General features: G+C 45.4%; 1 protein-coding gene across 1 annotated transcript; it reads right to left on the reverse strand.

Moving 5' to 3' along the window:
* Window positions 1-3,670: 3,670 nt before the first annotated feature.
* On the reverse strand, window positions 3,671-6,037 carry LOC126187510 (la-related protein 6). Its single transcript, XM_049928644.1, has one exon. The coding sequence runs from the start codon at window positions 5,899-5,901 to the stop codon at window positions 4,588-4,590; it is 1,314 nt and encodes a 437-aa protein (XP_049784601.1). The 5' UTR covers window positions 5,902-6,037; the 3' UTR covers window positions 3,671-4,587.
* Window positions 6,038-13,032: the final 6,995 nt, after the last annotated feature.

The raw sequence follows: 13,032 nt of genomic DNA on the forward strand, positions 1-13,032 counted from the left end.
TGCTCCGCCTCTAATGTCCTCGAAGTTATAGGAACAACTTTCTTCCGACCTCCATAAATCCCTCATGGCAAGATAAAGTGGTATATACTGTATACATTCACTTACTAATTAAACATATATAGTGTAATGAAAAGAAAGGACAAGTTACAAGGGCTGTTCGGAAAGCAGGGTCCGATTGGATGCGAAATGGAAACCACAGTGAAAATCCGATGAAGCTCTGCACACATGTGTTGTGCAGTATCTCTAGTACGGCCGTCCATCGCACCACGTAGCTCTTTTCAGTTCTGAGTGCACAGTGAGAATGTAAAACCGATTGTAAAATAGTTTCTCCCGCCAAGTACGTGGGCCTGCCGGGAAATTTCGCCTGGTGGTATGCAATCCACGTAACGTAACTGCCAGGATCTGCTGAAACGTTTGAGTTCAGCTACTTATGCTATTAGGATCATTGCAAATTTTGGCGATATACGTATCAGTAAATTAGCTTAGTACGCCTATTTTCATTCTCTGCTTTCGTATGGCATCATATTCTGGGGTAACTCATCACTGAGTAAAAGAGTGTTCATTGCAAAAAAGCGTGTAATCAGAATAATGCTGGAGCTCATCCAAGATAATCCTGCAGACACTTATTAAAAGAGCTAGGAATCTTCACTGTAGCCTCACAATATATATATATATATATATATATATATATATATATATATATATATATATATATATATATATATATATTCACTTATGAAATTTTTGATTAACAACCCGAACGAATTCAAAAGTAATAGCAGTCTACATGGCTACAACAATAGGAGAAAAGATGATCTTCACTACTCAAGGTTAAATCTAACTTTGGCTCAGAAGGGGGTAAATTATACTGCCACAAAAGTCTTTGGTCACTTACCTAATAGCATCAAAAGTCTGACAGATAGCCATATAGCATTTAGAAGGAAATTAAAAGAAATTCCTTCTACTCATTTGATGAATTTTTGGATATAGTATTTTGGATATAGTAAGTGGGTAAATTCCCCAACCCCGACAAAAAAATTAAGTGTCATGTAATATTTTGTGTAATGTAATATCTTGTATAGACACCTTTATTAACCTGACACTTTCCACATCATTACGAAGTGTCGTATTCATGATCTATGGAACAAGTACTAATCCAATCTAATCATGCAGCGCCTTTCTCATGACATTTCTCGGCAACTCTGTGCAGGGGTAATGAAGACGCTCCCTCAGCGTTTTCGATTGGAAACGTTTTATCACCAACAATACAGTCCGTAACTGGTTTCCCCTGAGTTTCATCTCCGCTCACAAGAACCGCCGGATATGAAGACAGCATTTTGGCTCAGACAACTAACTATAAATCAGTGTAGGGAAATGTTGGAGAGGTGACTATGCAGAGAAGAAGCTGGGAGGAAGCTGGGAAAATAAAACATCTTTGATTTTGACAGTGGTTTCCAGTTCACGACCAATCGGACCTTACTTTCCGAATAGTCGTCGTAGTTCAGTTGTAAGTTTTGAGCATGGCAAATAGCAGGACTTCAGTGCGCAGTTTGTGGCCATATTAGCGTAGCGCAAGTCTCAGACGTTTGTCATTTAGGCTTATTTATCGTTACGTTATATGGCAATCTGATAGGAAATTGCAATCTTTTAAAAGTGAAAGGCGTAATAAAGAAAGTCAAAGATATTCGTGCAACGAATACCGTCTTTTCTTTATCTTTGCTGATTAACACCTTTGTCTCAGTTACAGTGTCGAACGCTCTTTTTACAAACAGTATCAAGCGACGACATAATTTCTTCTATGCAAGACTGTTTTATCGTAATTGGTATGGTTGATAATGTCTGTTAAGGTGACATATTTATTGAAATTACGTTACATGACTACACTGATTAAAAATGTAATTTTGAAATAGCTCTGAGACATTTGAGCATGTGGCTCTGAGGAAAGTTTTTCTCAATTTTTGTAGTGGTAAAGTTCAGGAACAATATTTTATCACCTGGCGAGCGAGCTTATTGCGCTTCCTAGCGACATATGCGGAAACAGCCGAGCAACGCACGCGAGTGTGGCATTGTGTTTTGTGCAGCTTGAATGTCAGATGGCTGCAGCGAGGCCAGCCCGATTCGCAGTCCTTATATTGCCGAGGCGCCCTTCAGCAGCAGCAGCTGCGGCGGCGGCGGCAAGGCGCCGAAGGTCCTGCCGTCGAGGTGGTTTTCCTCAGGAAGTGTGGGAGACCGGCCTAGGTCACACTCCAGAAGGTATCCTGACGTGAGAGAGAGAGGGGGGGGGGGGGGCTAATTGCTGCGAGCGCCTGCTGGAACTAACGAAGCGCTCGTCGGAAGTTCGCTAATGAAGCCGCTGTCTGCCGGAACGGCAGCGTCCTGTCCCCACTTCCAAAGCGAGCCAGGCTCACGCTCACGTACTTACCACCTTATCTCTGCTACATCATTTCTGCTACTTACCGTCATCTCTTTTTTCCAGAAATGGCGTCAATGTACTTCGTAGTGACATTCGAAGACCTCTGTGTAGTGGACAATAATGTAGTATCTATAGACCTAGAGACATAGCATACACATAATACAGATTTTTTTTTTTTTGCTAATACCTTTTTCTAAAATTATTACATCCACTGACATATGTTACCTGTCAACATTATTTTTCTTGCGTAACCCACCAGAATGATTCGTTTTTCAACCCATAGGTCATTCTCTCAGGAACGTGTTCAATACACAATATGAAAAAAGTTTCGTAAACAGAAATTATCCTGTCTTACTAGTCTTGTTTGCGATTCCACTACCATGTTTTAGTACCTGTAAAAGAATAAAGCATTTTTGTTCTTGATTTTTCTTTCCTACAGTAAACCTTTTTTTAAACAGTACCATAGTTTTGTGTTTAAAGTTTAGTGTGCTATTCTTGTACTGGAAGATGGTAAAACAAACATTGTTCGCCATTCATGACAAGCTGTTACGTTTAATTTATGTAAAACTTTTTTCATATATTTGATATTGTCTCGAATATTGCAGTCAATTTTATTTTTGTATCGTGCTTCATTTGAAGTTACCACTTGTGAAATATTTCTGTATTGACTTTTATTAGATGAAACTTCTGTCTCTTTACGGCTTTATTAAATTGAAAACTGAATAATGTTTCTCACAGCATGGTTTAAGAGAGTTCTTTCTGGTACAGACAGACATTGTCTCGAATATTGCAATCAATTTAACTGTTGCATCGTATTTCATTTGAAGTTACCACCTTTGAAATACTTCTATACTGACTTTTATTAAGTAAAATTTATGTGTGTTTATGACTTTACTGAACTGAGAATTGAGTAATTTTTTTTCACAGAATGGTTTAAGAAGTTTCTTTCTGGTACAAATAACTTTTCTTTTAGTTACTGTGGCTTTGTAGCCTCATTAGTGAAGCAGCAGCTGCATTCTTCAGTCTGCTGTTGGCATGCTCGAGTAGGACATGGGTGCAGCCGTGTGAGGAAGGGAATGGAAGGGAGGCACGAGAAAGCGACGACTGGGCAGTGGAAGTCGGCCAGCGGAACGGCTGGAGAAAGAAAGAGCCACTTTCGCTGACCCAGTGGTCCGCTCTCGCGGTGAAAGGAGCCAGTGGGGGCAAGGAGAAAGGGGTGGGGGGTGCTGAGAGAAATGAAACACCAGACACAGTGCGTAACGTGAAAATCATTCATTATTAAAAAGGAAAATGTGTACACATTCTCAGACGTCGACAGTACAGTTCAAACAAACACAAAAAAAGATCAAACGAGAACAACAATATTCGTTACAAAATACACATCCAACCAAACATATTATCCTAATTTCCTTGTTTCAGTCTTTGGTTTCTAGCCTTCGTCCGCAGGAGAAAAGCTATTACATTATATTTTGCATCACAATACGTATATGTTTACATATACAAGATCACATCAGATTAGCACACAATTTTTACAATACGATTTCCGTAGCAGTTAACGAGTGTTTTGGAGCGAAAATTTTAAGGCACAGCTGTAGCGTTTCCCTCCCGCCGACAAACAACAAGTGCACTTTGTAAATAAATTTAGTTTTAGAGGCCGAGATAGGAATGTTTGTCGACAAGAGGGAAAGCAAACTGAAGGTCGAATCATGAGTTTTTTCTCTACTGATTATTGTCGAGAAGTTAACAGAGTGAAAATATTTGAAAGGGTACAAGAATAAGATTCTCGGGGTAGAAATGATCGCTGTACAACACTCGAGATGCAAACACAAGAGGAGCAAGCAACATAAATATCGAATAACTTAGGCTGGGAGATACGCCCAGATATCAACTGTCTCTCTCTATCTATCTCTCCGAAGCGGACCGCCTTGGCCCGATTCGGAGAGAGCAGCGCCGACGGCGGTTCGACGGCCGATACACCACACACGAACACACGCGCACGCACTGCTCGCCGCTGACCTTGCGGCGCCGCATCGGTATCGGTGTCACGGCCGGCGGGTGCGGGCGGCCGGCCAAGGCCGCGCCAGTCACCGGCCACGGAGGCCGAGGTCGACGCACCGCTCGAGGTCTGCGGCTTCCGATCGGAAGTCGCGCCGCCGCAAAGGAGGAGGCTGCGCTCACGAGGCGCAGACCAGGGGCCTGGGGCGGGACGCGAACCCGCGACCGCCGTCGGGCCCGCGCGGCATGCGCAGCACGTTGTCCGGCAGGTGCGTGACGCCGCTGTTGGAGCGGGGGCGGAAGTCGGACTCGCGCCGCTGCGCCACCCAGGGGCACAGCTCGGGGGCGGTGCGCGCGCGCGTTACCTGCCGGTCCTTGGCGGCGACTATGGTGGCGGCGCCGGCCGTGCTGCGGATGGCCGCCGACACGGCCTGCACCAGCGGCGCCACGGGGATGTTGTGCGGGTTGGACGGCGGCGGGCGCGGCTCCGTCTCCGCCTCGGAGCAGCTGCTCGAGTAGTCGCTCGTCACCAGGCGCGTCACCACCGACTTCCTGTGGTACGGCCCGGACGACACCGAAGACTTCTTGCGCGGCGGCTGCTGCTGCTGGCCGCCCGCCGTCGTCGTGTTGTTGTTGGCGTCGTGCGAGACGAGCTCGTGCACGGCGACGCCGCTGGTGCGCGCGCGCCAGCCGGCCAGGGCGCGGTGCGCGCTCTCGGTGGTGGTGAACTCGACCAGCGCGCAGACGGTGCCGGCGAGCTCGGGGTGGCGCGCCAGGAAGGCCCTGGCGTCCTGCGGCACGGGGTTGCCGGGCCGCACGATGCGCACCAGCGCGATGTCTCCGTAGCTGGAGAAGAGGTCGGCGACGCCCTCGATGGTGGGCCTGTCGGGCGGCAGGTGCGCCGCCACGACGGTGCGCGACGGCGCCGTCTCGTCGTACGCCGGCAGCGGGTCCACCCTGCGCAGCTTGGTGCCCGCCTCGTTGATCTGCAGCTTGGTCGAGTAGCGCTCGAGCGCGTACGCCACGGAGCGCCAGTCGCGCGCCAGGTGCTTCACGCGCTTGAAGCTCGAGATCAGCTTCAGCGACACGTAGCCCTCCTTGTTCCTCTTCACGTGCTTCAGCAGGAAGGCGTCTTTGGTGATATTCACGTCGGAGAAGTAGAACTCCACTTGGGCTACGATCTTCTGCGCGAGCTCGTCGTCGGGCGGCACGAAAGGGGGCTCGTCCTTAGCGGGCTCTTCCTTGGTCGCCGCCGACGGGGAGCCCGCCGACGGGGTCGACTCCGCGGCGTCGGAGCCGCAGTCGGACATGTCGGCCAGGTGCGCGCCCTCTTCCGCGTTGTGGTCGAACGTCAACGAGATGTCACTGTCGATGGACGAGATGCTGTCGCGCGTGTCGGAGTGCTTCATTGGCGGCGGCTCGAAGGGCTCGGCCTCGGGCCGCAGGTTGCTGAAGAACACTGTGCTGGGCATCATCACTGTCGGTTCCTGCATCGTGTCGCGGTCCTCTCAGTCGGCGTCTCCGTCGGCAAGTCTCAGTTCGGAACGCGGTGTGGAGCTGAGCGCGCCGCTTGAGCGAGTCCCGTGACGGAGTTCCGCTGCTGCTGGACGCTGTGCTCGCGTTCCCGAGTACCCGTACCGTACACTCGGCGTCGTGTCTGTGTCTGTCGGGAGACTGGAGTGCCGCTTGCCGGGGACGCCGCCTTAAGTACGCTCCCCGCCAGAGGGGGGGCGCCCCCCTCCCGCGGGCGACCTCTGCGCCGGCCGGCCCCCTCCCCCTGCGCCTCGCGCCGCGACGCCCAGTCACCGCCGCGGTCCGCGCACTTGCTCGGCTTCCGGAAAGCGGGCGTCGCCGGCTAGCGCCACCTCGGCGCGCGTTATGCAAAGCCGGCCATCCTTGCGGGGCTGCGCCGTTGCATCACGGTGACCGCCCCGCTAAACCCCTTAATCTGCCACGACAACTTTGTCTCTGGCGGATAAACATTCCTTTGCTGCGTCGTAAAGCGAACTTCCCACGGCAGACTGATTTTCGTCTCAGATGCGCATTTATTTTCGTTTGTCTACGTCCGATCAAATTTTTATGCGAACTTGTTAAGTAAGGCTTTACATTACTTGTTACTCATACGGTATCTACTAACAAGGGAACCTTCCCATCGCACCCCCCTCAGATTTAATTATGAGTTGGCACAGTGGATAGGCCTTGAAAAACTGAACACAGATCAATCGAGAAAACAGGAAGAAGTTGAGTGGGACTATGAAAAAAATAAGCAAAATATGCAAACTGAGTAGTCCATGCGGAAGATAGGCAACATCGAGGAGAGTCTGAACTCAGGAGCGCCGTGGTCCCGTGGTTAGCGTGAGCAGCTGCGGAACGAGAGGTCCTTGGTTCAAGTCTTCCCTCGAGTGAAAAGTTTACTTTCTTTATTTTCAGACAATTATTATCTGTCCGTCCGACCGTCCGATGCGAGGTAACTGCGCCGTAGTATGGGGACGCTACACCTAGACAAACATGGAAAGGTAGAAGAATCTTTTTACACATTCGCCAAGTGTACAAGTTAGGTGGGTCGACAACATATTCCTGTCATGTGACGCACATGCCGTCACCAGTGTCGTATAGAATATATCAGACGTGTTTTCCTGTGGAGGAATCGGTTGACCTATGACCTTGCGATCAAATGTTTTCGGTTCCCATTGCAGAGGCACGTCCTTTAGTTTGCTAATCGCACGGTTTTGCGGTGCGGTCGCAAAACACAGACACTAAACTTATTACAGTGAACAGAGACGTCAGTGAACGAACGAAGAGATCATAACTTTGTGAAAATAAAGAAAGTGAACTTTTCACTCGAGGGAAGACTTGAACCAAGGAACTCTCGTTACGCAGCTGCTCATGCTAACCACGGGACCACAGCGCTCCTGAACTCACACCCTCCTTGATGTTGCCTATGTTCCTCATGGACTACTCAGTTTGTATATTTTGCTTATTTCTTTTCATAGTTCCAAACTTCTTCCTATTTTCTCGACTGATCTGTGTTCAGTTTTTCAAGGCCTATCCACTGTGCCAACTTATAACTAAATCTGAGGGGGGTGCGATGGGGAGGTTCCCTTGTAAGTGCATTTACTTAGATTCTATACGCCGCTCTTACTTACTTCAGTGAGGCTGCATCTGACGTAAACACGGCAGCAAAAGTAGGCTTCAATCACTGGAGACAATGTCACAGCTTACGCCAAAATCTTGCATGCAAACACATACGAGCACCAGCTGAAAAGCATTTTTAAAATTTTTTTTACTTAAGGGGGGTAGGACGTCAAACGGGCCGACTTGGAGCAGGAGAGTCGCCACAGGATATTGTAATTTCTACTGTCTATACTTTAACAAATAAATTCATAAAACTTTATCACCATGACTAGGAAGGATTGAGGACTCACACTCATCGCAGCGGAAGTTCAAAAACGTAGCAAAATACCTTTTTTTAAAATGTGAAATTTCATCATTTTTTTCACTTATTACTGGCTGCATTTGTTGCTATAGGTATACTTTTCTTCCTAAGTAAGAGAGATTCTTGAATGAATTTTTCATGGCATACAAACAGTAGTTACAGGTGAATGAAACTCTAGAATTTTCCAAATCTATTAAAAAACTGTGGAAAAAATTGAGATAATTAACTATAAAACTTGAATTTTTTCTAAACATGAAGTTTAAAATGTAACAGTTCATTCATTTTTTCATAAATTAAATAACTTCTAGAGTTTCATACACCTGTAACTATGGTTTGTATGCTGTGCAAAAGTCATCCAACAATCTCTCTTACTTAGGAAGAAAAGTGTACCTATAGCAACAAATGCAGCCAGTAGTAAGTGAAAAAATGGTGAAATTTAACAAGTAAAAAAATGTGTTTTGTCACGTTTTCGAGCTTCCACTGCTATGAGTATGAATCCTGAATCCTTCCTGGTCATGCTGTTAAAGTTTTATGAATTTATTTGTAAAAGTATAGACAGTGGAAATTAAAATGTGCTGTGGTGACTCTCCTGCTCCAAGTCGGCCCGTTTGACGTCCTACCCCCCTTAATTCTTCAGACTAATAAAGCACCGGCCTAGACTGTGCATCTCTGGGTTGACCTTAGGGCCGCTGGTGTTTTGCAAGAATTCTAATTTGTTCTGATGAATTCCTCAACCCTCCAGTGCAGTTCTGTACTAGCATATAAACCCCTTAATATGCTGCGACAACACCACTTCTGGCGGATAAAACATTCCTGTGTTGCGTAGCACAGTGAAGATTTTCGATCTATCCTTTCATTCATCATCTCACATTTATTTTTATGATACCTAGTTCCGATCGACTTTAAATCCGAACATTTTAGGTTAGGCTTTACATTGCCTATTATAGATGCGGTATCTAATAGGCGCGCTTATATTCTAAACGCCGTCCTTGCTTACTTTAGCGTTTACCAGGGTTGCGCTGTTCCGAATCTGAGGTTCGGTAGTTTCTGTACACTACGAAATGAATGTCTAAGGAGGAAACTGAAGGCCAACGATTTCTCGTTATTTTCTATTTGTTTGGTTCTTCGTTTTGCATATAATCAGAGCCGCACTTAGCCGGCCGGAGTAGGCGAGCGGTTCTAGGCGCTTCAGTCTGGAACTGCGCGACCGCTACGGTCGCAGGTTCGAATCCTGCCTAGGGCATGGATGTGTGTGATGTCCTTAGGTTAGTTAAGTTTAAGTAGTTCTAATTTTAGGGGACTGATGACCTCAGGTGTTAAGTCCCATAGTGCTTAGAGCCATTTGAACCATTTTTTAGCAGCCTACGTTTTCTGTTGTGTTTCCGTCAGATACGAGAGCAGATATGTAAACACAAGAGATGCAAAACTGCTGTAGGCTACCATAGTCTACGGTACGTAAGCGCAGTTTTCTAGTAGCTTTCGCCAGTTAAGGATGTACCTGCGTTTCCTGTACATTAGGTGTGTTGCATACCTTTGGGTTCTACCTTATAGCGAATACTTTCTTTGTATATGCGATCAGTGTCTTACTAAATTCCCCTAAAAACTGGAAGCAGCGAACCGTCTAGAAAATGAGTATATACATTTTTGTTCCACATAGTTATCCTCTTGTCTGCTACTTAAAAGCAAACAGTACTTACAGCAAAATCGAATTTTCGAATTCACGCTTTATGTGAAAATTGTTGATCTGTAACACAAAAGCCGGCCGGAGTGGCCGAGCGGTTCTAGGCGCTACAGTCTGGAATCGCGCGACCGCTATCGTCGCAGGTTCGAATCCTGCCTCGGGCATGGATGTGTGTGATGTCCTTAGTTAGGTTTAAGTAGTTCTGAGTTCTAGGGGACTGATTACCTCAGCAGTTAAGTCCCATAGTGCTCAGAGCCATTTGAACCATTTTTTTGTAACACAAAAACAGAGAGCTGGTGAGTAAAAAAAGAGAAACAAATACAGATTTATCGTATAGCGCTAGAAAACGCAGCTTCTTCAACAAAAAGGTAAAATAATAAGACCGCAAAATAAACGTATGTCAACACATCGCTAGATTACTTCGTTGAATTTATATAAAACATGTATCTGTTATTCACGAACAGCTTTAGAATTTATAAACAACGACATGAAACACTTTCCTTTGATGATGATGCACAATATTCTGTTTGGTACAAAATAACAACAATAATCATATATTTTTATAGTAGTGCATGTACTCTTTACTTGCATCAAAAGTAATGCGATCAACTAATTTTTACTACAAACAATCCCGCTGGAGGAACTCCGGCAACTGAGCATTATAACAGGGGCTGAAAATACCGCTTCAGTCGTAAGGTTGTTTTTATTTTCTAGTGCTTAAACCACGAACGGTTTCCGGCTGTTGTTACATGCCCATCATCAGGTGTGATACTGAAAATAAACAAGAGACCGGAGCTAATAACTATTTTTACACGCAGTAATACATATGAGAAAATAGAACAAAGTTCCGTATAAGACTTTAGAAAACAGCCGTTGCTCTAGGTATGGTAAAATCTAAGTCCATGCCAAAGCGGCTCCCGACAACAGGAAGGACGATTGCTTGGGTAAAGAAATGTGCAATGAACAGCAAGACGCCTACACTTTGTGCTGTGACCCCGAGCGCCGCAGTGGGCGTGTATAGGACGCGGTGTGCCACCAGCGAGCGCAGAGCACGATGTAGCGGAAACGAAGCAGGAAGCAAACAGGTAAACCAGATTGGCAAAAGTATTGACGGGAAGAACAACGCAGGACCAACAAGCCCGGCCGTTCACAGTTTCAGTTAGTGATTTACATACAAAAGGGGAAAAAACATTACAAGCCAGTTGTATAAAACCTGAATTTATTTTCTGTAAGGATGTGGAACACACAATGGACTAACAGTAAATGAAGTGCGGCTCTAAAAATGGTTCAAATGGCTCTGAGCACTATAAGACTTAGCAGCCGCGTGGTTCCGGACTGAAGCGTCTAGAACCGCTCGGTCACCACGGCCGGCCGTAGGCTGCTACAGTGCCTGAGGTTACCACAGAAGCCTACACACAATACTTACTCATCATCATCATCATTTAAATGCGTTCCGGCCCCCGTCAAAGCTAGTCCAGCCATCTGTTCTTGATCTTAATAAATATCTTCTGCCTCTTGGTTTATATTATTATAGCGGTTCTTCCACGTGTTACACGGTTTATGTATTCTTTTCACCTTTTCTGATACTAGTTGCATTTAATTTATTTACACAACCAGTTTCGGTGTTCCATCACACCGTGTCGTCCTAACAATCGTCGGTTGACGAACTAAGCGTAATTCAGGGACCTGCGAACAATGCTTATTTAATATTGGCTCCTGTTATGACTGCATACGAGACTGGATTACTTCCAATTTACACTGGTCAAGGACATGAAGACGGCGTACCGGAACAACGAAACTGACCGCGTAAATGCAAAATAGACGCCTGCAGTTGTTGTAATTCTCATTTCATATCGGATAGACGAAGTCCCTGTAATCGTCTATTACAACGATGAACATGCAGAGATTTATCTGATACTGTTTTATTGTGTCAATTATGTTTTTCATATTCAGTCCAGCTCAATTGCCATTATTTCTTTTTTTATCCAATAAACTATATCTAGGTACGTATCTAAGGAAGTTCATTTCACATTATTCTATTCTCTTTTAATTTCTCTTCTTCACGGCTCGGTTTTTGCAGCCATAGAGCAGTGCAGGTATATCCATAACCTAGTAGAATTTTAGTAATCTCTGTCAAGTTTCTTTCCTAACGTTGTGCATAAAGTTCCACAGAATCAGTTAAACAGATCTGAGGGTAGCCGCGCGGTCTCAAGCGTCTTGTCACGGTCCGCGCGGCTCCCCCCGTCGGAGGTTCGAGTCCTCCCTCGCGCACGGTTGTGTGTTGTCCTTAGCGTAAGTTAGTTTAAGTTAGATTAAGTAGTGTGTAAGCTTAGAGACCGATGACCTCAGCAGTTTGGTCCCATAAGACCTTACCACAAATTAAAAAACAGATCTGACTTATTTTGTATTTCATTATTTGCCCCAGATGTAGCATTGAATCCTACATATTTAAAAGTGTTAACTTGCACTGTGACCTAATTTTCTGTAGTGCTTGACTCACATGGGCTGGTGTTCAAAGAATGCCACTGACTTTGTCTTCCTAACTGAGAAGTCCAGATTGTATTCTGTAGCCATATTACTTAAACTAAAAACAGCTTCTTGTAAGTCATTTTCATTCTGACTACTTAATGATTACCAGACTTTTTTTCTTGTTTTGGTCGGTACTAACACCTCTAAAAGTTGCCAATCCGATAGTTTTAGCAACAACATTGCTGGTACAGGTGTTGCACTGTCAGACGTATCAGAGGGATGTTCACTTATGACTTTTGTCTCGATCCTTTAGGACCAGGACCCTTTACCTCAAATTCACATATTTGCCCTTCTCCATCAACCCTGAAAGTTTGTAACATCGTCACGGAATCAGCGTTGTACATACCGCAAGCCACGACACAATGCGTACCAATATTATCGACTTTCTGTCCTATCCCATTCGCGTTCTGAGCGAGGATTAAACGCCTGTCTGCAAACATCTGTACCTGCCCTAATCCCTCTTATCTTATCTTTACGATCCACATGCGAGATAGATGATGGTGGCACAATACTGGCCGCTCACTCAACTTTGAATGCAGGTTCTCTAAATTTAGCCAACAGGCTATCGCGAAAACCACGTCGTCATTCTTCTAAGGATTCCCATTTAAATTCCAGACCATTTCTGTTACACTTTAATATAGGCTAAACAGATATTTTACGAACCTAGCAGCGCGCCTCTGATTTCGTTCAATATCTGTTCTCATGCCTACTTAAGATGGACTCCTAATACTGGAACAATATAATTGGTTGTAGTAGCGTCTTCTATGGTTTTCCTTGCATTTTCGCAAAACACTTCCAACAAGCTTAGTTGTGCCATTCACTTCCCTCGATACTGTTTTTGTCTAATCGTCCAGTTTCATATCGCTTCTTAATATTACTCGCTTACTTATAAGATCTGTTGTTGCCAATATTTTCATCTCTAATCTTGCACTGAAGCAATTCTTCTTTAGCCCGGTTCAGTTACGCGGTCTTTGGTCA

The sequence above is a fragment of the Schistocerca cancellata genome, chromosome 5, assembly GCF_023864275.1.
Source record: "Schistocerca cancellata isolate TAMUIC-IGC-003103 chromosome 5, iqSchCanc2.1, whole genome shotgun sequence".
Lineage (NCBI taxonomy): Eukaryota > Metazoa > Arthropoda > Insecta > Orthoptera > Acrididae > Schistocerca > Schistocerca cancellata.